Consider the following 25,131-nt stretch of genomic DNA (forward strand, 5'->3'; position numbering starts at 1 on the left):
ACTAAACTCATATTGGTGACAGGTTTCTCTGTCATTGCATATGACCAAGGGGACCAGTAATGGAATTAGAGCAAAGAAACATTATGGAAGGGCATCTATGGGTATCAGCATGTAACAGATAATATGCCATGTACACAAGGCATCTCCAGGTATCAGCATGTAACAGATACTATGCCATGTACACAAGGCATCTCTGGGTATCAGCATCCACAGATACTATGCCATATATACAAGGTATCTCTGGGTATCAACATGTAACAGATACTATGCCATGTAAACAAGGCATTCCTGAGTATCAGCATGTAACAGATACTACAACATGTACACAATACTACATTATTACTGTGATACTACATCCTTTAGTCTCCAGGATGGAGAAGTGGCCGTCGACCAGCTGTTAACCAGCAGTGCAAATGGTGTTTTCTGGAAAGTCAAAAATACATATCCTTTCAAAGGTAGGATTATTTTGTTAACAAAATGGTGATCAGTGCTACAGTGATTAACATGAAGAAATGAATTTAATGACTGACAGTGTATATATGTGAGAGAAAGAGAGAGAGTGAGAGAGAGACAGTCAGTGTGTGTGTGTGTGTGTGTGTGTGTGTGTGTGTGTGTGTGTGTGTGTGTGTGTGTGTGAGTGGTATCTATACTTATCTATACTGATTAAGACAGAGTGCATGCATGGCATACCAGTTTACAAAGATAACATTTAGAGTGTGACAACCATTCCACCCTTCACTTCATCAGACATTTCAGCAAATATTGCACAGCTCTAGGATTTTGATGGTCACCGACTTTGCTGCCATCACTAGAAACTGATTCACTCTTTTATATTACAGTATCCTTTTTCCAATATGAGGCTACCGGAGCATGTATCTTAATATGTGTACCTTTGCCTACTCTAGTAACTGATTTTTATGATGTAACCACATGAGCGCTCAAGTGGTTAGTAAAATTATGCATGACACTCAACTAACAGAATGGATGGAAGTTATGTCTATGCCTGTCTTCTATCCTTTTGCTTTATGTGTTCATTTTCACTCTTGTTGCTTATGCAGCATTGCTATTTTGCAGATGCATAAGTAACTGTCAAATCGAACAGTTTTATAAGCGTCATAGATATTAACCATTACAGTCCACATCTTCTCTCACAAAGTTCATCTTTTTTACCTTTCACAATTTTAATGGGCATAATGTGCAGGTCAGTTATTTTGATACCTTGAACCATGTGAAATAAAAGTTCTTTCAGACAGTGGCAGAAATACTATTAATTCCACAAGTGTTTACATTTGTCTTTTCTGCATCACTGCTACGTGACAGAACCATAATGGGCCTACAGTGCAGTCAGTCGTTTTGGTTCTTCAAACTAAGTGAAGTAAAAGTCCATTCAGTCAACAGTAAAAATGCTACTTGGCTCCACAAGTGTTTATGTTTTTGCCATCAGCTGCATTCTCTACCAATGCGACATGGTAATCTGTTGATAACGTCAGATGAGAGATACATCCTATCAGACCCTTCATGTATAGCCTGTTGGTGTGCAGTGCTATTTCCTTCATTCCACCTGAAAGCCAGAATAAAATATATGAGTTAGTAAACAAGAAATTTAACTGCATGCACTACAGCCTTTCTTCATTTACATCCAGGTCATGGCACCTAACATATGATGTGGTATGGGCTTTGCCATTTTTCCTGAAAGCTCCATTAATGTTCACAGCATCCTTTTAATCTGTGTAAGTAAGAACATCAAGCAGTACATAAGACTCATTTTAATGCTGTACATATTATGCATGATATTTACTTATTTTGTAATTTACAACTGGAAAGAGAACATTTCTGGAAAAAATAAAGATTGAATATGTTAGCCTCTAGGGACTCTTGTTTTCCTGAAAAGAAAGGCAGTGGTGATAGGTACCTTCTGCTGGCCATTTCATCAACTGGCTAATGACTTGTACTCATTCATACACCTCTGCTGTTGGACTTTATTTATTTTACATTTGATTACCGGGTAATGTCCGACTGGGCCAGAAGCCTATTTTCAGCAGAGACCAGGGGAGAAAAGCTTCAGAAACTTTATGATAGTAAGACAGTGTAAATAACAGTAAATAAAATATAATTCATATTACAAAGTGAAATACAGTAACAAAGGAGTTTACGGAAAAATACAGTTACAGAAGAAATGTATTTACATGTTCACATGTACAATCATGTTTAATTTTTTTTTAGATAAGTTAGTATTAAGGGAATTGTTAATTCATTGGTGGGTAGAGAATAATTGATACAAGAAAGGCTGGACAAGCAGGGGGTGAGAGGACTCTGAGTAGGTGTACATAGCCTGGGCTAGAAACTTAGCCTGGGATTTTGCAGGAGCATAGCCATTGATTAGTAAAGTGTTCTTTTAGGTGTTGCTTGAATTTGTGGTTGTCAGTGTTGCTTAGGATATGTTAGGGTAATATATTTTAGGTTCTGTATATTTTGTTAGTCTAGAGGGAATCACCGTAGGTATTGTGGGATTTAATAACCTTTAGAAGCAGTTTATCAGATGATCGAAGAGCCCTAGGGTTTGCATTTGCTTGAACCAGGTCTTTTATAGCTGGGCAATTATCGAGTTTATGGACAATGCTGTGAGCAATGGTTAGTTGATTCAGGTGTAATAGGTTGGGTAGCTCAAACCAGTTGAGTAGTTTAAGTGCCAAGTAATGGTGAGATCTGTGTGGTAGGTTTGCAGCAAATTTTGCTGTCTTGTTATAGCACAACTCTATATTGTTTAGATCGGTCTTGCATAGGTTGGTAAAGGTTTGTGAAGAGTAGAGGAGGGTGAGGAGTAGAGGATTTATACAAGTTTTTTTTGTACTTTCTTCTGAAATAAATACACGAAGATAGATACATAGATTATAGATAGACACGCGCGTACACACACACACACACACACACAAGTATATATATATATATATATATATATATATATATATATATATATATATATATATATATATATATATATATATATATATATATATATATGTATATATATATATCAAGAAATTGAGACTTATGATACACAGTCATGCAAGTAAATGCAGTCATGCACACATACATAGTTGGCCTAAGGTATTTCTATTATGTGGATGATAAGTAAGAAATAACTAAGGAACTGACAAACTATTTGGGTAGAAAAGATGCCTAGGGATAAGTGGGATAAGATGAGACCAGTGACAGAGAAAGCAAGAATGAGTTTGCCTGATTTTTATTTTATTTTATTTTATACATTTGTTAACTGGGTAAGCTCACTAAACACAGCTGTCCCTTTCCAGGGGCATCCGAGGAGCACTGGCTTTTTAAGTGGCTTGCTCAGAGTGACACATTAGGGAAACAGAAGTGGAAGGAATTAAACTCTGTGCCTTGAAGATATGAAGCAGCATGAAGTGCTAGCCTTTAAAGGTATACTTTAAGTTTATCTCTCTCTCTCTCTCTATATATATATATATATATATATATATATATATATATACAAATCAAAATGGAAATTAGGCAGAGAGAGAGAAATATTATTTTGTTGTAAATATTATTTTGTTGTAAATAGTTGTTGGGAAAGAACAAATGGCAAACAGATATAACATTATGTTCATAAGGCAGCAGACTGTATATTTAAAAATAAGCTAGAAAGGGACTAAATAAGGAAATTTGCCATTAGAGTTACCAAATAAAGGGATATAGTGTAGGAAATAAACAGTGGGAAGTAAATGAAGGTAGTTAGTTAAGGAATCAAGACAGTGAGAACAAATTACCTCGAGGGAACTAAGAGAATAGCAGAAAACAAAACAACTGTTCAGAGTAAATAATAGGGATATGCTCCCATATCTGAGAGTAGTTTTAGAACATAGATAAAGGCAGAGATAGAGGAGATATGAGGTATAATAGGACATATTACATGTTACCACAAAAACCAAGAAAAAAAGTGCAATCCAACTAATAACCAGAAAAGGACTTTGAATCAGGAACCAACTTGAAAAAATTGAACCAGGAATTTATTAAACGAATCACTCGAACCACATCAAGGCGTACCAAAAGCACAAATAATCCACCATACATTAACGCTATTCACAAATATTACGTTTTCGTCACAAAGCTGGACTTCATCAGATGATTGCCATTACAACAAATTATTCCCTTTTATAGTGTATCAATGAATTAATTATTCAATTACTGTATTTAAGCAGTTTCTTTAAAAAAGTTTTCCTAAAAATATTTGTACACACACACACACACACACACACATATATATATATATATATATATATATATATATTTTTTTTTTTTATTGCATCTGTTTATGGGTCAACAACTGTAAAATAAAATAAATTATATATATATATATATATATATATATATATATATATATATATATATATATATATATATATATATATATATATATATATATATCGACAGAGAACAGATAGATAGATACAATTAGTTGCAAACCCCCCTGCAAACAGCAATGTTTTTTATTTTATTTTTTGTACTTTAAATATTGCAGACTGCATGAGCCAAGACTGTTTCTTGATGCATGCATAGTAGTGTCAAGTTTATGACCTTATATGGCTGGATGTTTTGCTGGATATTGTGACAGTCGAGTAACTGTAGTAACACAGACACACACAATACATGCATGCATCCATCTCTCATGGGAATAGTTTTTTTTTTTTTTAGACAAACTTGTTTTTTAATAATAAAAAAAGAAAATGTACTATATATATTAATAGTAAAACAGAAGGCAGAGTTCATTAAATAAAGAGGTATGGCTTTTCACTCTTCTACCCCTTTTATACAACTGGATAGGGGTTATTAGCCAATTATAACTCTATAACATAAACCCAATTAGACAGGCTATACTGGTGTTCTCAGCCAATGGGAATCTATCCAGTCATATAGTAAGGCCCAAGTAAAACAATCAGTGAGGAAATCCATTTTCTATCCATATGTCTGTCTAGAAAAACTCAGGGGGTTACTGTCTGAATGAGGAGAAAATCAAAGGGGCCCAATTAGCTTATTCATCTCTGCCTAAATGTAAAAGGGCTGTTTGTAGTGAAGAACCCATAGAATAACTCAAGTGCAAAATGATATTTGCATCTGAGGCGAGTTAGTTGAATGTCAATGGTGAAGAAATGAGAAGGCAAAATTTTATGAAGGGAAAGCGGATTAAACTAACACCAATGACTTCAGTCTAGTCTAGCAGTACTAATTAAAGGGTGCTGTAAATGTGAAGAAATGTTAGTGAGGGCTTGGGAAAGAACAATTGATGTCATAATAAAGCAGGGTTAAGATATAAGGTTAATGACCCCTTTCCTCTCTGAATTTGAACTAGAGAAGCCTTCACTGTATATTATAAAATGAGTAAAAAGTGGCCAACTAAAATCTAATGTTAATCTAAAACGCAAAACTATGTTTATACTGCAATATATTAGTTGTATGCTAAAATAGCTGTCCAAGCAAATCATTTCAATTAATTGATGGATTTACTGTACTTTACAGCGTCATTGTCTGAGAAGGACTAGGGGACATCAGCAATTACAAAGCAGATAAGGGGAATAAGATAGAGATGTAATATTTATGTCACCAAAAATAGGTATTTCTAAAAGATAACCAATGAGATCTTGCCTTATACCATAACAATATTTAGAAGTGACGTGACTCTAGTTTTTAACAAAGGGGGAACTGGTGCCCTAGTAATATCGGAAAGCTATAATGAAATAATGGCGTTCATTTTCAGGGTTTATTACACTAAACAATGGAAATGAAAAAGGCAAGCAAAAGTAAATTGAAATAGAAATTCTAATTGTGAAGCTCTGGGTCTATTTCAGTTAGTCGACCTTTTAAATTGTCAAACCTCAAATGGTTGAAGCCATATGATAGACAATTTAAAATGTCAAAAAACACGTACGGAAGACTGTTTTGGATGGATTGCATAGAGATTGTGATACAGTGGGATCAGGGAATGTGCCATTTTCCCCACCACAGTGCAGTCCCAGAGTTAGTAAATATAATTAACAGGGAGGTTGCTGAGGAACTTTCCTCCCCATGAAAATGCTGTTTGTTTTCTGTACCACTTTTTCAATGCTAGTTTTAACCGTGAAGTTCGATAATTTAAAAATTCGACTAACTGAAATAGATCTGTTAAGCTCTGTATTAGACCTAACACATTTATTATAGTTGACCTTAACTACCTCACTATAAAATGGCATAACTGTAAAACTGGCAACAGATATTCTCAAAGATTCCTCAGTTTTATTGATGCTAATTCTCTCGATCAAACTGTTCATTCCCAACATAGGATGATAATCTTATTGACCACATCTTTACCAACTTTTTCCTTTCTGTGATATCACTATATCCTTATTAAAATTAACCCCTTAGCAGTAACCTTCTTTAAACACACTCTTTGAAATCCCCCAAACTCCTCCCATTTGCATAGTTTCTTGGTAACTATAAATGGTGCAGTTCACCAAATAAAACAATATCTAATATTACTGCATGCTCCTCTGAATTCTAATTCATTATAGACAGACACATCGGAGTCTGTTCCCATTATCCACCCACTTTTATCCTATTTATTGTACCTGTAACAGTGCTTTAACTTGATTAATGTAACAGTTTTTCTAGATGTATGTATGGAGCTTTTCTCCCCGGGCCTCCGCTGAAAATGGACAAGTATCCAGTCGGACTCTCCTGGTCAACAAATGTAAAATAAAATAAATAAATAAATAAATTAGCCTTAAGAATAATGGTAAAGTCACAAATATGCCCTTATAATGACAGTTCTATAAAAAAACAAAGCTTTACAACAAAACAAAACTTCAAGCTATCTGTAATAGATTCCAACTCACCCCCAATATGAAAGGGGCTTAATATTAATAAAAAAACCTCAAGCAAAACAATCATGGGTTGCAAGGCCTGGTATGAACTCAGTGCCACAATTAACTATAAAGATAATAACAAGGCCTTCTCTGGTATTAATACATTTCAAAATAATGCCCTTTACTGTACAAAATATTTCTAGTGTTTCTCCCAGTCTGCTTCAAAAGTTGTTGCTAAAATCCTCACAATCAAATGCAGTACTAGTTTCATGCTTCCAACCCACCAGATATTCCCTTATTACCAATGGACTAGGTTATAAACACACTATCAATACCCAAGATACTAGCTCTGTGGGATCTACTAATGTCCCTGTTAGTAAGTATCAAACCCCATTTAGACTAACCCCTCACAAGTATCATCTATAAAGTCATGGAGCTCATGGCTGCTGAGCTGATAAACACTGACATACATACATATCTGAAAACATTCATCCACATCAAACAGTAAAAAAGCAGTCATGCATACTAAACCTAGTCAATTTCTTTTGTAAGGATCAGTGAAGCCCTGCTGCCTTGACATTGGCAAGGCCTTTGACATCATTTACATGTTTGTATCATAGATAAAGTCTTCCCAAAGTAGCATAAACCTACATGTAGCCTGCTAGCTGGCCAAATGGCTTTCGAGGGAAAACACACTGTTAAGGTATAGAATATCTCTAATAGCCTGTGGAGTGTCAGCAGTGGGCTTCCACAGTGTTCAGTCCTGGGCCCCCTGCTCTTTAGTATCTACTTCTGAGAAGAGAAAGCAGGTTCAAGGGAATGTGGTTAACTAAGCTTGTTGAAATCCTCCTCAGACACTCATATAAACCCACAAGGTCTGGACCAAACTAATGTCTGACTGCATACCTTTCAGCTGTCCCTGATTTTACAGAATACCACAGATTTCTCCTCATATTTTTGTCCTCTCCCATGTAAGCTGTTTGACGTCTGGTAAATCACTGAGTATTATGGTCAGTCATTCATGACAGACATTTGTGTTTCATACTTCCCATCAGTCAGAAAATGCATGTTGATACAAAGCCATTGTTCCATTAACTTGTTAAGCAAATTAGAGTAATATTTAACAGCTGTCCCAGACTCCCCCCCTCAAAAATGTCTTTGTCCAGAATTCTAGAAAAAAGAAGTTTAGAGGTGTTAGCCACAGGCTCATCTTAAATACCAGACAAATGAAGTTTAGTTTCATTTGGGTAAAGCATTACCACTTCCTCTTGCCACATTACTGATATCTCACTGTAAAAGCAGATATAATTACTTTGGACTTGGTACCCGAATATATAGTCATTTTTATTGTAATCACTATGTCTCAGTCACAGAAAGTCCATCTACCTTGCTCAGCTGATTGTATGAGAATCTCAGCAGACTCCATTCTGCCTTGGTCCCCTGTATACTTCCCTTATCAGTTCTATCTTTGAATAAAATGTTTCTGTTGGAATATACCCCACAAAGCACCTTGGCCAACTTGAGGGACCCCAAATGTTTCTGACCAAAAGTATTTGTGGACTGCATAGTCTAAATAACCATGAAAGACTAAAATCCCTGTCATTGTAAATTGATCTTATATATACTCCCAAGGAGTGATCTCTGGCCTTTCAAGCAATGAATTTCTCTACCTTTTCAACCTCTTCTACCTTCACAGCACAAACTGCCTATCTAATACTCATGCCAAATACTCATCTTCCACTGCAACATCAAAAAGACCTACTGCTATGACAGATTACTGACCTAGCACATTCACCACGATAAGCTCTCTTTACACATCAAAGTAACATCCCATCTACTTTCAAAACTGGATTTAACTGGGTGGGAAACCATAAATTCATGTCTTGTGTGTGTGGAAATAACTTTCTTAATAAGAGGAACTAATATACATACATTAAAAACCATGGGATATTGCAGCTATACTTCTTTTTGCCCATTTGGCAGAAAGCTTAGTATAAATCTATGAATCTGTATTGGTAAGGAAAAATCAAACTGGCCAATTAGGGAAGTGCTGCAAATCAGGGGCAGTGGAACCTTCTTATTAACCAAACAGCAGCAGAAAACCAAATGTTCACTCCTAAAAAACAATATAAATGAATCACCCAGAAAAGACATCTGTAACAAATCCTGTGGAAACTTATAACGGGCCCTTATAAAAAAGTAAAATAAACCTGAGGTTATAACAAAACAAGTGATCATTCACAACACAGAATACAAAAAAAAAAAAATCGACTCATGGACATAACATAGAGGATGATTAGCACATTCATCAAAAAGTGATACTTCCTAGACTGACATATACCAGTGGAAAAAGGGGAAATGAAGAAGTGCTTGCAGCACAGTATTAGACAATAGGTTCTGAGGAACATGATAGAAGAGAAAAATTATATGAGAGAAGAGGTGCCTTACAAGAAGGGATGGAGAATGTCACCTAAAAGACCAACCACAATACCCATTTCTGTCCTGCATTACTTAAAAAAAAAATATATATATATATATATATATATATATATATATATATATATATATATATATGAACATATAGATATACACACACACACACACACACACACACACACACACACACACACACACACACACACATATATTAACATTATGAAATGATCGACACAAAAAATCTATCAAAATATGCCAACCATTCACAATATTGACAATGCAAATTATCAACACCAGGTACATCAAAAAAGGAAACACATTTCCTTTTCTGATGTATTAACATTAACCCTACCACAAATTAAGCTCATATTTGTGTGAATAGTGGTAGGTTATGACATGTTTTGCTTTATTTTTAAAGGTAATGTGCACATTAGTGTTAGGGGCATGGCAGGGTTAGGGTTAGCATGCATCACTAAGGTGGATGGGGGGGGGGACACATAAGACAGCTTGGATACTCACCACACACACACAATACTAAATATATCTCTTTACCTTACCGTAACTCTAAGCCTAACTCACAGACACTTCTACACACACACACACACACACACACACACACACACACACACACACACACACACACACACACACACACACACACACACACACTAAACCTATCCCCTTACCTAACCCTTAACCTAACCTTAAACACACACAATCACACACATTCACTAGATCTATCCTCTTACCTAACCCTAAAACACGTTGAGTGACACACAAAATCCCAGCCCTACCATAAAGCCATGTACCTTTGTCAAACAACCCAACACTCATTTGCACAAACTGCCTTTTGTACAACGTGCACTACAGTTCACTTACTGACACACGTGTTCATCTAGAATTGAACCAGAGAACCTCTTGCTGTGAGGTTAGCGTTGCTGCCTCACAGCAAGAGGTTCTCCAGTTCGATTCTCGGCTGGAGTGCCTTCTGTGCGGAGTCTGCATGTCCACCCTGTGGTTGCGTGGGTTTCCTCCGGGTGTTCTGGTTTCCTCCCACATCCCAAAGACATGCTGTAGGTGGATTGGACACTCCAAATTGGCCCTAGGTGTGAGTGCATGCATGTGTGTGCCTTCTGTGGAAGGTTGGGCGCCAGGCTGGCAACTCTACACTGTAAAACTCCATTGCCAATCATGAGCAGACAGGTGATCCGCTGTGGCAACCCCTAACCGGGAAAAGCCGAAAGAAGAAGAAGAAGATATATACAGACACGTATATAAAATTGTTATGTTTTATCATTTCATGCATTTATTGCATGCTGAAATTTTGTTGGCGGTATGTCATGGTCGAATTTCAGGAGATTGACCATTACTTAATTCAGTAGTTTTTCTGTTTCCTCATGGCTGTGCAACTCTGGAGTTAGTTTAAGGTGTGAGGGTGTGGGGGCAGTCCCCCATCTTGGAGGAATGAAAAGTTTGTTGATTTTTTTTTTTTTGGTGATTGCAAATGCAATTTATTGGTTTACATTTGTGATCAATTTAGTTAGATAATTTGAAATTTTGATGAATGTCATCACTAATGAGATTGTTTGATGTTTTTACTTCTGAACAATCTCATTTACAATGTGATATATATATATATATATATATATATAAAATATATGTGTGTGCGTGCGTGCGTGTGTGTGTGTGTGTGTGTGTGTGTGTGTGTGTGTGTGTGTGTGTATGTATATGCTGTATATTAAGAAATGAGTTTTGTTGTGAGCAAAGCCAAATATTATAAGACTGAGTTTCCTAATCTTAAAGTACAATATGGGTGGGACTCTAATAAGTTCATGGTAACAAAGCAGGGGGTCCCACCTCCACCTTGCAATGCCTGTCTCTAGGATAGAATTTCAGGGGCAAAGTTCTCCATAAACTGTCTAAGCAAGTGTTAAGCATACCCGCTACATTAAGACCAGGTAATGAGATTCAGAAAAAATAAATATCAATGATCATCACTACCTGTTCCTGCAGTAAATCAACAACCTCCATGCCTGATGCAGAAATGTCAAGAACGCTAAATGCTGGCCATCCCACCGTGCCCCTCTATATCGCCCATAATACTGCAAGCATGATAAAGGAAATCCTATCTTGACTGCAGTATTAGGGCTGACATTACAATGTTGCATGCTCTGGGTATGCACTAAAATACACCAGTCATAATATTTAAAAAAATGGTTTGAATCATTTGTATGGTACAAAGAGGACTGCTTACAAACCTCTACTAGCCATGAAACAATTTATGTAAAATTTCAAGGTGTAATAGGTGTAATAGAGAAGTGGCTGATACGGTTGCAGAATCTTGTTTAGGCCTGTGCAATCTGTCATTAGCTTACCCAGCTTGAGGGATCATGGAGACCCAGTATGGACTCAGGTGCAAAGTACTTAGGGTAGGGTTCTACCCTATGTATTGACTGTTATGTAACCCAGCACAAAATTTCAAATATCACATGCTCTGTACCTTATTCCATTTAGGTTTTTTTACCCATTTATTTTTGATGGGATGTGAAAATAACATAATTTTCTTAAGTTTTCAGCTGAATAGGGCTTTAAGTCTTATGAGTGGTCTGTATGACAAGTAGTTTGATAGCCTTGTTCTGAGGGAATTTTAGATGCATTTTAAAGGCATCAGCTATGTTTGCCTGTCATTTTAGAAGTGTAGTGAAGTTATGTCATGATTTTTTTAGTTTTAGAACGTAACTTTTATATACCTTTATTTTATATATAGTTTAGTTATTTTTTTTAATCATTTTACAGGCAATGTTCTTTTCGACATAACTAGTTGTAGGCTATTTCTTACTTTATTTTTGACGATTTAATGATTTTTTTTGTAAAATTAACATTAGATATGCTTTTTAGTGGGTTGATATAGGTGGAGATAGTTTGGGGAGGGGAGGCTGTGTCCATCTTTACTGCATGTCGTTTGTGTATCCATACAGCCTATCTGGAGCTGGCCAAGGAATTCAGTATGACCTCGCACCCATGTTGATATATAAATAAGCTAACAGCTATACATAAAAAATAATAAAGGAAACTGCTCAGGTGCAAAACCATGCAGAAAATAGCAAGCAGCATACAATGAGTCTCTTCAGACCAAAGTCGTATAAATCACAGCAAACAGCATACGACAAGTCTCTTCAGACCAGGAATATAAGAATAATCCAATCCAATGAAGCAAAATGCTGTTAACTTCTTTAAAACCAAATCTTTTATTAGCAGATATCTGGTAAGCGCTTTCGCCAAAGTGGCTTCTTCAAATCATAAGAGTATAAAGCAGTTCAAGATACACCTTATATACATTCAAGTACACCTTCAATTACTAATTAAGCCTAATGATGACATCATAATTAAAGCATATACATTTAAAGTGAACAATCAAATAGTATTACAATACACCTATACAAGTAGTAAAGGCAAAGTATTTAAAACATTATTACTTCATAAAAATGGACATCACTTAAGCATCCTAAAGATATTATATAAATAATATCTTTAATTAATCCATCAATAAAATCCTTCTGTTTCGCTCAACTGACATATTAAGGCATGTCATTCAGGTATAAAGAAATTATCACCCCACTTTACACAGCACTAATTAGGTAAATTATAGAGTACAATGTAACATTTGAAATGTACCTATCCAGAAACATCAAGCAACTTGAAAGGCCCCAGGTTACCAGGAAATGATAGAAGCCCTGTACTCAATCTCTGACAAGCTCATGTATGATCATATGTCTTGCATTCAAAACCCAACTATCCTTGGTCATTGCATCTACATGACTAGCAGCACCACAAATACCAGAACTAAGGATATGCTGAAGGGACAGCTCCAAAGATTTAACTTCTGTCTTAGAAATGTATATACAGTACGTTTTAGGTGCTGAATGTAACTTAATCACATTGCCACCCTCCTCCCCCCAGTACAGGAAGTTTTGGTAACGTCATGTTTACATTGACAAAAATGTTCCTTTTCTAGTAAATATATGTATAACTCTTGATCAACTGCACAAACAATAACCAATATATCAGTGTCAAAAACAAATGAAAATCACCTCTCAGTGAAAGCATAACAGAACAAAGGACTAACCATTGAACCAAACCAAATCCCACACTTAACAGTAAACAGAACACACACACACACACACACACACACAGACACAGACATAGGCACACACACACACACACACACACACACACACACACACACACACACACACACACACACACACACACACACACACACACACAGAACAACAAAACAAACTAGTTCATTTTTGGTGGGGCAAACTCCAACACCCCTGCAACTTTATGAATATGAGCTAAGATTACCCAGCAGTGAGGAAAGGGTATATTCCTGCTCCATGCTGTAGTGTGAACTTGCACAACGACACTTCACATTTATGCATCTAGCCACACTAACCTTCCATACATACAAACTTCTCCCATGGCCAGTACGGTCACTCAAGCAGCAGTACTCAATACACATACATTACCAACATTCACTCACTACTGACATCAACAACATTCAATAAAAAATGAATATCAGCAATATCAGCAGTAAGTGAATAGCGATAACTATCCAATCAAATATCCTCCTACTTAACCTTGTTATTGGTATCAGGGAATGCTAATGCTTCCGTTAGCCTACTCATGTAATCTCAGCTTATTCTGTCAAGTACTTTCTCTGCATCAAGACCACAACAGACAGTGTTATTTTCTTATATTGTTTCCCTCTGGATCATCATTGTTCTATTGATGTTGTCAAATTTTTGCCTCCCCTCAACAAAACCACATTGATCAATATCTATCAATTTTGGCATCACCTTTGCCATTCTTTTATCCCTTATAGATATAAACACTTTATAACTATAATTTAGAATTGAAATAGACCTATATGGAGTTGGATCCGAAGGATTTTCATCATCTTTAAGTATTACTGCCACCACTGCTTTTTTCTAGGATGTTGGTGCTTCTCCATCTTTTAAAACACTGGTAAAGAAAATCTTCCAGATCTTTTATCAATTTCTTCCCTCCTAGCTTCCAAACATCCACAGGAATACCATCTATTCCTGGGAACTTTCCTGTATATTGTCTATCTCATCTCCTCCTATCCTGTTAGTAATTGAGCCTCATCTACCTCTAACTTTGGCATATTTATAAACATCTCCATTTGTACCTTTTCTTGATTTCCATATTTCTCTGCTTTATACAGATTTTTATAAAATTTCCAAAATTTGTACATCTACACGTTCTCTGGTAATCTTCCTTGTTGTAGGGTCCCTAAACTTGGTGACAGCCCTTTCTACTTTTTGTTTCCAAAGTTGTTATGCTAAACATTTTCTTGCTCTGGAGTTATTATCAAAAAACAGTTGCATAACAGCAGTCTTTCTAAACTCATGCATATTACCTAGGTAATCTCTTATTTTCTGTTTAACACTCCACAATTGCTTCTCTCCTTGTTCTTTAAGATGCACCCTCTTCTGCAATACTTTAACCTTTGTCAGTCCCTCAAAATAGTTCTTGTTACTTCTTAAACATATCTCTCTTTCTTTTATTGCCACTCTATTTTAAAACTCCACTTATCTGACAACTTGTCTTATTAGAATACAAGACTCTCCTGTTGCTGCACTTGGTATAGAAATAAAACAGCATTTACACAAATTTAGGTAAGCTAAAAGCCACTGTGGTACAGCGGTAGGATTGTTGCCTCACAGCAAGAGGCTCTCCTGTTCGATTCTCAGCTGGAGTGCCTTTTGTGTGGAGTCTGCATGTCCTCCCCGTGGTTGAGTGGCCTCTGAAAAACATGCATGAATGGGTGTGCCTTCGCTGAAGGTTGGGTGTCAGGCTGGCAACTTGGCACCATAAAAATCTACTGCCAATCATTAGCAGACCGGAGTTTCGCTGTGGTGACCCCTAACTGGGAAAAGCTGAAAAGACAAACATATACACTAATTTAGGTAAGCATATACACTAATTTAGGTAAGGATATACACTAATTTAGGTAAGGGTATACACTAATTTAGCTAAGGATTCATTGTGGCTTCACTGCTTCATGATATCATGGCAGGAGTCTTCATCTTCAGGAACATTTTCAAGGGGATGCGTTTATCATAAAAACTGATTTATGAAAATAACACATTTTTGCATCAAACACATTAGAATTTGGTATAAAGTAAGGAGATTACACCCGCATGTAAGGTTTTATTTACATTTTCTATGGAAAGATGACAGCACATTTTAAGTAATGAATCTACTGCTAATCTAGACAGTTTGTATAACTGGAATTCTGTATACATATCTTATATCATGTACTGTGTCTGCTACTTAAACCAAACTGCGCTTCCTTTCAGGCTGCAGAATAAATGGGAAGGAATGCTATGTATGTAAACTGACATTCATGTGCATTTGTGTGGATGCATTCCTAGCAGTTAGTGCCATTGTATACTGGTAGTACGCTAGTAAAGACATATGTGCAGCAGCTCTTACATTATTAACGCTTGATCACCAACTATAATCAAGTTGCTAATGTGTTTGAGAAATGGATTAAAAATTTTAATCTTGAGAATGAAGCTCAAGAGATGAATTTCTTGAATCCATTTCAAGAACACATTAACAAATAGTTATGACTAGTGACCTGCTCATAATTATTTGCAGTATGTGGAGAAAAAGCTGCCCCAGTATTTTATATCTTGAAAACAAGTGATAGGAGTGTGTTTTACAGCTTTAAAAGATATTTGAAACTTCACACCGACATCATTTTTTCTATGCGACAGCAAGAAGAGAGTTACGGCTTTTTTACATCTGTGAGAATGTTTTGCACGGCATTCTGTGGAGATTGCTGTTAATGCTCTAAAGCATGATGGCACTAAAAGTGCTTAACAAACTGCAAGCACCCTCTTAGATCAGAAAGATGCTTACCAAAAATGTCTTCTTCCTGATTTTGGAGTGTAACTGTAGCACTCCACTAATATTATTTCTGTTCATTGTACTATTATGTTGCAGAAATATGCAACAAATATCTTAAATTTAATCTCTTTGATTTTTTCATAGAACTTCTGAAATAGGTTCATTGGTTCATCACAAGCCTAGCCAAATGAGGTTCCTTGGCTTATGCCACCCAAGAAAATTATTTCCTGTGCCCCTGTCGAGCAGAACCACAGTGGTGATTCCTGGGGTGAATTTCCAATTTCCCATCCAGTTGTCAAGATTTCTCTTAAAGAGGGCTAATGAGCAGCTTTGCTTGACATGAATGGGCAGCCTATTCCAGAACAAAGGAAGACTCTGGGACAGGAATCAATCCCTCCAGCATGTTCTGTTTATTGTGGTGACAAGGTTTAGGTCCCTGGAGCATGTGACTTGGAGATATTGGGATTTCTTTAAGTGTAGCATGTCCATCAGGTCTGGGTTAGACATGGCTTTGTACGTTAGGCAGAGGTCACCTCGGAGCAGGCGATATATGATGGAGTAGAACTGGAGTTTTTTGAGACAGTCAGCATATGGCATCTGTTTGAGGCCAGTAATCCTCTTAGTGAGGTATTTCTGTGGCCTTTCCAGCTGTTGCAGATGTCTTGCGAGGTACATGCCAAATGGGGTGTTGTACTCTATGATGGGTCTAATAAGGGATGTGTAGAGAGAAACAATGACCTCCCTTTTTCTGGAGGAGAACCCCTTTGTGATGAGGTGTGTCATGCAGAATGATTTCCTGACTACTGTGGCGACGTGATTACCAAAGGAGAGGCTACTATCCACCTGTGTCCCCAGGTCTCTTATCACACTTTCAGTGTTAAGTATACTACCGCCTATGTGGTAGTTCATGGGTACAGTATTTTTCCCAAAGGGGATGACAATGCACTTCTTGGCATTGAGCTTTAGGCCATGACTTTGACACCAAGCATCAGTCTCAGTGAGGCCTCTTTATAGAATGTCCACATCATTAGGTGAATTGATTATGGCTCCTAGTTTGCAGTCATCTGTGAATTTTGTTAGCCAGAGACCAGTTGTATTAGCCTGGACTTCAGAGAAGTAGATACCAAACAGGAGAGGACCCAGGACCGAGATCTGTGGTACTCCGCTTGTCACTTGTTTGAAGTTGGATTTGGAGTCGGCTACTTTCATTGTGTCGGTTCTGTCAGTGAGCCAGTTGGCCACCCATCTTGTTACATAGGGATTTATGCCTAGTCCAGTGAGTTTATCTATAATACCAGAGTGTGGGGGTTGGTGTCAAAAGCCTTGACGAGGTCAAGATAGGCTATGTGCACCATCTTACCCTCGTCTACGGCTCTGGTGACTGCTTTGCAGATGTCAGTCAGGTTTAGGAGGCATGATCTATCTTTTAGAAACCCAAACTGAGTGAGGTCCAGAGTTTGGAGGTTACCTATGTCTTTGTTTTTGAGCTCTAGGATGATGTGTTCCACGGCCTTGCAGACCAGGCTCGTCAGGCTGTGGGATGGTAGTTCCTGGGGTCTGTGGTGACACCCCCTTTGTGGAGTGGTATAACTGTCACTGTACACCATTCCATAGGTACAAAGCCTGAAGTGAGGCTATGGTTGAACATGGTACTTAGGTGGGGTTTCAGTTCGTTCTGTAGTTCATGCAGAATGCAGCCAGGGATGTTGTCCGGTCCCATGGATGCTGTGTTCTTGGCTTTGGAGTGTGCAGTCTTTACCTGTGCAGCCATGATTTCTGGGGCTTTGCAATCACCCGATATGGGGATGGGCCCTTTGAAGGGGTGAGGAGGGGGGGTGAAGTTAGCACTGAACCTGTCTGCCAGGATGTTGGCAAAATCAGTTGGTTCGGTAAATGTAGTGCCATTGTGCTGTAGTTCAGAGCAGATCTGAGTGTTGCCATTGAGATTCTTGACATAACTGTAGATGGCTTTGTGGTTGTCTTTAGAATCCAAGGCAATTTTATTTTTGTAACTAGATTTGGAGGATTTTATGAGAGATCTCAGCTTCTTGCTGAGGCTGACCAGGGAGTTCCTGCAATCATGGGATTTTAATATTTTTTGCAGCAGTTTCTTCCTTCTGTTGTAGTGCTTGTTTATGGCAGGGGACCACCAGATTGGCTTCCTTTTTCTGGAGGATAGCGTCTTGGTTCTGTTGGGGATGGCACGGTCCATGCACTTGTGTATGCGCTTATACAGTGCATTTATATATGATTCAGCAGTCGTGCCACTATTTTCCATCTGTGTGGGTGTAATGAAGTTTGCCACTTCTGACTTAAGAAACATGAAGTTGGCTTTGGAGAAGTTTTTTTATGGTTGTTTCCTTAATGGGGAGGGGGGGCGGGAAATGGATGTCTAGGGTGATTAGCTTGTGGTTGGACCTGACCATCGAGGAGATGACCTCTGGCATGGAGCATCTGTTACCAATATTGGTAATGACCAGGTCCAGGATGTTGCTAACACTGGTAGGGGTATGGACAAGCTGGTCCAGGGCATTGGAATTGATGAATTCCAGAAAACGTTGGGCAAATGAGTTAGTACATGAGTAGTTTTCCCAGCTGATGCAGGGGTAGTTGAAATCTCCCAAAATTAGGGTATTGGGCTTTAACGTAATATAATCCAGTATATCGAGAAAAGTACAGTTTTGTACCTACCATAAATGTAGATGTACGAGTGTCTTCATTGCTGCAGTCATTACACTTGGGTTATCCTGCCATCAGGTCGGCCCGCAGTTGGCCTGAGTTCCAATGTTTTGGTCCAGCGTTGGTTGCTCTCGCCTCTTCCCTGACGTCAGTACGCCAGGGGTATATAAGAAGCAGCCAACGCCATTTTCTTCAGTTTTTCTTGCCCCAGATGTCAGGTGCCCCCAAAAATGGTAGGCAATACATATTGCTAATAAAACATACAAAAAAGGTAAAAATGAAACCTTCATTAACCAGCAAATACACCACAAAGGTAGTATAGGTTAGTCCCAGATAAGAAAGTGGGGCTGGCGGGTGGGTAACCTGGACTGCAGCAGTGAAGACACTCGAACATCTACATTTATGGTAGGTACAAAACTGTACTATGTTCATCGTGTTTCACTGCTGCAGCCATTACACTTGGGTTGAATCCCAAAGCTGAGTTTGGGTGGCTGGCTCTATAGAGGATTTGGTGTGGCTATGAGGCCCTGCAGCACTGCAGTGGCAAAGCCAGTTCTGGATCTGGAATAAAAAGGTAAATGGTAATGCTTGGTAAAGGTGTGCACTGAACTCCAAGTTGCAGCTTCCAAGATATCTTTGGTAGGTACTCCTCTAAGGTAGGCCGTAGAAGTAGCAGTTGCCCTGGTGGAATGTGGTCTAATGTTAGATGGTACAGGTTTCCCATGCTGTGTGTAGCAGAACCGGATACAGTGTCCTATCCACTTTGAATTAGTCTGCTTTGAAATAGCCTTTCCCTGTGATACTGCAGCATATGATACAAACAATTGTTCAGATTTTCTGAAAGCTTTTGTTTTGTCTAAGTAGAAGCGTAATTGCCTGTGTATGTCCAAAGAATGTAGAAGTCTCTCCCTTTATTCTGGGGTTTTGGATAAAAAGGTTGGCAAGTGAATGGTTTGGTTAAGAGCCACACTGGATACCACCTTTGGCATAAATGAAGAGTTTGTTCTTAAAGAAACCCTGTCTTGGCGGAAAATTATGAAAGGCTCCACTGCCATTAGTGCCTGCAGTTCTGAGACTCTTCGTGCTGAGGTTATTGCCAGAAGCAGAGCAGTTTTCCATGATATATATTTTAACTCTGCTGAATTGGCTGGTTCAAATGGAGGCAAAGTGAGCTTTTCCAAAATGAAATTGAGGTCCCAAGTTGGTGTTGGTGCTCTCCGGTGCGGTCTTATGTTTTTAGCCCCTCTGAGATACTGCTTTAGCAAAAGGTGAGAAAAAATAGGAGGATCTGTGTTGTAATGAGCCGAGATGGCAGAAGCGTGAATTTTAATGGATGAGAAGGAGAGTCCTTTGTCCAGCATCTCAGTCAAGTATTGTAGTATCTGAGGAATGTTAGGGACCAGAGGATCAGGGTTTTGAGACTGGTTCCAGGCACATAATCTCTTCCACTTTTCTAAATAAGATTTCCTGGTGTTAGGTCTCCTGGCCTCCAAAATTACACCCATAACAGCTTTAGAGAGAGAAGTTGTCTGTTTGGCTATTGAATCTTCCATGCAGCCAGGTTTAATGTTTTGAGCTGACTGTGCTGTATCTGATTGTTTTGCTGAGTCAGAAGGTATGGAATTTGAGGCAAAATCCAAGGTGGACCTTGAGCTAAGTTCTATAAGATTGGGTACCATTGCTGGCGTGGCCAGGCTTGAGCAATCAGAATCATCTGTGGTTTGTCTTGTCTGGCTTTTAGGAGTACCTTTGAAAGGAGAGGCAGTGGTGGGAAGGCATAAACGCTTAGGTTTTTCCAGCTGAACGAAAGAGCATCCACTTTCCATGCTTGTATGTGATAAGTCCTTGGGCAGAATTTTTGTAGTTGGCAATTCAGTGGGGAGGCAAATAGAGCTATGCCCAGGCACCCCCATTTTTGCATTATCATGCTGAAAACTTGTGGATTTAATTTCCACTCGTGAGGATCCATGATGTTTCTGCTTAGGTTGTTTGCCAGAGTATTTATCTTTCCTGGCAGGGATTGTGCTTGCAGATGAACTTGATAAGTTATAGCCGTGTTCCACAAGGTCATGGCTTGCCTGCATAGGGGGTAAGAATGAGTGCCCCCTTGCTTGTTTATGTACCACATCACTGTGGTGTTGTCTGTCCTTATTAATAATTGTCCTGGATGCAAAAGGTCCTTGAAAGCTGTTAGGGAATTTTGTACAGCCAACATCTCTTTTTGATTGATGTGAAGAGGCATTTGTTCTGTGGTCCATTTGCCCTGAATACATTTTCCTGCCATGTGTGCTCCCCAGGCGTAATCCGAGGCGTCTGTTGTTATAGTCTGCCTGGCTGTGGGAAGACTGAAAGGCTAACTCTTATTGAGGTGACATGCCTGTGCCCACCATCGAAACTCCTGTTGTAGGCAGGGAATTAAAGGTATTACTGTCTCCAAACTGTGAGAATGTTGAGACCAAACACTTTTTAGGTACCATTGTAATTTCCTCATATGCAGTCTTGCATATGGAATTAGTAGAATGCAGGATGCCATGAATCCCAAGGCCTGCAGAATTTTTCTTGCAGGGAGTTGGGACTTTGTTGCCATCAATTGAAAATACTGAGTCAGTTGTCCTTGTTTGTCTGGCATGAGATAAGCCATCTGGGCTGTTGTATTTAAGCTGGCACCCAGGAATATTATCTCTTGTGAGGGCACTAGTTTTAATTTCTTTTCATTTACTGTGTACCCTAGGCAACTTAACAATCTTTTTACGAATGCCAGATGCTGTAGAAGAATGTCCTTGCTCTCTGCTTGAATCAGGCAGTCGTCCAGATATGGATATATCTGAATTCCTTTTTGTCTGCAAAATGCAATTACTGGTGCCAGGCACTTGGTAAAGACCCTGGGCACAGTAGATAAGCCAAAGGGCAGTGCAGAGAATTGGTAGTGTATTTAACCAGCTATGAATCTGAGGTATCTTCTGCAATTCTGTCTGATAGGGACATGCAGGTATGCCTCTTTGAGGTCCAAAGTAACAAGCCAAGCTTTCTGCCCAACATGGGAAGGAGCTGTTGGAGTGTCAGCATCTTGAATTTCGGAACACCCAGGTAAGTATTTAAAGTGGAAAGGTCCAGAATGGGTCTCCAGGCTTTGTCCTTTCTGGGTACCAGGAAGAGTCTTGAGTAAGATACTTGTTTGTTTTTGTACCTCTGCCCATTGATTTTGTGGCAGGTCTGGCATTCCTTTTAGCCTTGGAAAAGTGTGAAAGTGGAACCTGTAACCTTGAGACACAATATTCAGCACCCATTTGTCTTGGGTGATTGTTTGCCAGTTTTGAGGAAAAAAGTGCTGGTTTCCCCCCTAAGGGAGCTGCCAAAAGGTAAGAGTTTGGCATTGGAAGGGGGAAGTCATTGGGACTGTTTCCTGTAAGGTTGTGACTTATCCTCACCTTGTTTTGGGTTTGAAGCACCCCACTCTCGTGGTCTGTAAGAACCTTGTGGCTGAGATCTGCCTCTTGGGCGTCTGTATCTGCCTCTTTGTGGCCTGTCTGACACTGGAAAGGGACAATTCTTAGCAGGCCAATTTCTGCTAAATCGTGGTGGCTGTACCTGTAAGAAATCCTTTACTGTTTGCACAGATTTTGCCTTATCCTCCATTTTCTTTAATACCTCTTCTGCCTTAATACCAAATAAATTATCTTGCTAAAAAGGAGCATCCAGTAATTTTGCCTTAACATGATCTGGTAAACTTTGTTCTTTTAACCAAGCATGCCTTTGAATCACAGATCCTGTAACTGCTGCTCTACAAGAAGCTTCTAATGAATCAAAACCACATTGCAAAGTATGCTTTCCCACTTGTTCAGCTGCATGCAATAAATCCTGCATTTCCTTATAGTCAGGTTGTTCTGCATTTATACTCATTTTCTGTTTTAATTGAGACAGTAAATATTGTTGATACTTAAGCATGTGAAACTGGCAATTCAGAGCTCTCACTGCTAAAGTTGCAGAGGTGTAAACTTTCTTTCCCCATCTGTCTAATGCTCTAGAGTCCCTATCCGAGGGAACTGGATTCTTAGCCGTGGAAGCCTTAACCCCTTTGGGACCCTGGAAAATAGTTTCTGGGTCTGCAACCGGGAGTTTTTGTAAAGAAATCTGTGAGAGTCAGGGACTCTGTAGTATCTGTCTCGCTTGACTGGAGCTGGGGGTAAAGAATCAGGGTATAAACTAGATTCCGAGAACACATCATCCACAATGTCCAACACTGGCGGAATTGCAAGGGGCCTGTGCTGAGGCAGCAAAAGAAAGTCTCTGAGCCTTTTCTTGGATTCTGAGTAATCCTGGCCCTCCCAATGGAAATGCTCCCTCATGGTATGTAAAGTTTCCCCAAAAGAGTAATCCTCAGGAGGAGAGGCTGAAGGAATGAATTCTTCAGCATCAGAATCTTCGTAAGGGGGGTAAAGAATAGCCCTGGTCTGAAGAGGAATCAGAATATACTGAAACCTGGTCAGAGGAATCATAGTCTGTATCCTGCCTAGGCCTTTTATCAGGAGGGGGATGGGAACTCCTGATCAAAGTTATCAAGTCTTCGGCCATCTTGAGCATCTGTTTTTTAGGCATGGAGGTCTGTCCAAGTGAATGCTGCACTTGCTTCTTTGTCTTTAGTGTAGGCTTAGTCTTGGCTGTAGTTGTAATGGTAAGTTGAGTAGGCCTGAAAACACCCTCAGAAGCTGATGCCTGCTCAGCGGCACCGGACCCATCTGAAGGGTTAATCTCTGTTGGCCCAACACCTTGAGACTCCAGAGGCCTAGGCACCTCCATGTGGGAGTCAGACACGGCCTGTGGTTCTGAGGTAGCGGGTGTCAGGGGCTGTGAAAGTGCCTGACTGAAAACCGGCGAACCGGCGACTGGCCTAGAAGAGTCTTTGTCGTCAGTTTTGGACCTCAGAAGCTTTTCCTTATCTTTATATTTGTGCTTTTTATGCATTCCGGTCGTCGGTTGCTCTGATGGCATTGTGTAATTGAACCTTCGCCCAAAATAATGGCGAGCAAAATCAAACTGATGTTTAATAGTGTGTTTGTTAAATCTAGCACAAAACCGACAACTAGTGACGTCGTGGTCTGGGCCTAGGCATGGAATACAGTAAGAATGAAAATCCTTATGAGGTATTTGTTTCCTACAAGAAATACAATTATTAACTTTTTCTGACATCGGTCTGAGGCAAGAAAAAATTTTCCCCAACGGGGTACTTAGCTTTATTGAAGACTTCGGTTCTGAAATCGAATTTGAAATCTCAGGAGTCGGCCGACTGGCACTTGCGAACTGCTTTTGCTTTGGGCACCACGCGGCAAGAAAGACTGAAGAAAATGGTGTCGGCTGCTTCTTATATACCCCTGGCACACTGACGTCAGGGAAGAGGCGACAGCAACCGACGCCGGACCAAGACTTTGGAACTCAGGCTGACTGCAATGGCCTGCCTGATGGCAGGATAACCCAAGTGCAATGATTGCAGCAGTGAAACACGATGAACATCATGGAGTGGGCATCCTGGGGCATGGAGGAGAATCTGTAACACACTACAACCTGAATTGCAGTCTTGCCCATTGTTAATTGTACTTGGATAATTTTGGAGGCATTATATTGAGCAACTAGCCTGGAGGTGTGGATATCCTTTATGAATATGGACATGGCTCCTCCTTTAGTATTTCGGTCCAGGTTAGGTGGCTTAAAGGTGTGGTAAGAATTTTAGCCTGGTAATGCAGTGGTGCTCTCTGGAGCATTAAACCAGGTCTCTTTCACTGCACAGCTGTCGATGTTCTCCATGTTAAGGAGAGCCTCGAGTGTGTGCATTTTGAGGTTTAAACTTCTAGCATTGAGTAGCATTACCCTTAGATTTTGCTTATTTATGTCTACTATGGTGCTGCATTTGATGTTTGAGCCCTGCCTACAAAAGGCACTATAGGGCTGGCAAGAGCCTTAGCCAGTATCTGGAATCCCAACGGTGACAGGCGGGCCATCTCTGGCAAAGCATTGTGGCATGTCAATCATGTCGTCCCAGGCAGGCAGATACTGGATCCCCTTGGAATGACACCAGAAGCTTAGCAAATTGTTGAAGTCAATCATTTTGTCCTTGTACTGCGGTATCATTCTGGGTGATGGCAGGATGCTACTCAAGGATAGTGTCATACCTGCCTGGGCCACATGGTTAGAGAACTCTTCCATGTCTCTTTTCATGTCATCA

General features: G+C 39.2%; 1 protein-coding gene across 1 annotated transcript in view; it reads right to left on the bottom strand.

Annotated features, from left to right (window-relative positions):
- Nucleotides 1-469: 469 nt before the first annotated feature.
- Nucleotides 470-25,131, bottom strand: part of EGFLAM (EGF like, fibronectin type III and laminin G domains) — a 1,039,379-nt gene continuing 1,014,717 nt past the window's right edge. Inside the window, exon 14 of the mRNA XM_044069897.1 lies at nucleotides 470-1,561. Coding sequence (XP_043925832.1) covers nucleotides 1,407-1,561 — 155 coding nt within the window. The 3' untranslated portion in view covers nucleotides 470-1,406. The remainder of the gene's footprint in view (nucleotides 1,562-25,131) is intronic.

Source organism: Protopterus annectens, chromosome 1.part0 (genome assembly GCF_019279795.1).
Source record: "Protopterus annectens isolate FY-2018-M chromosome 1.part0, PAN1.0, whole genome shotgun sequence".
Classification (NCBI taxonomy): Eukaryota; Metazoa; Chordata; order Ceratodontiformes; family Protopteridae; genus Protopterus; species Protopterus annectens.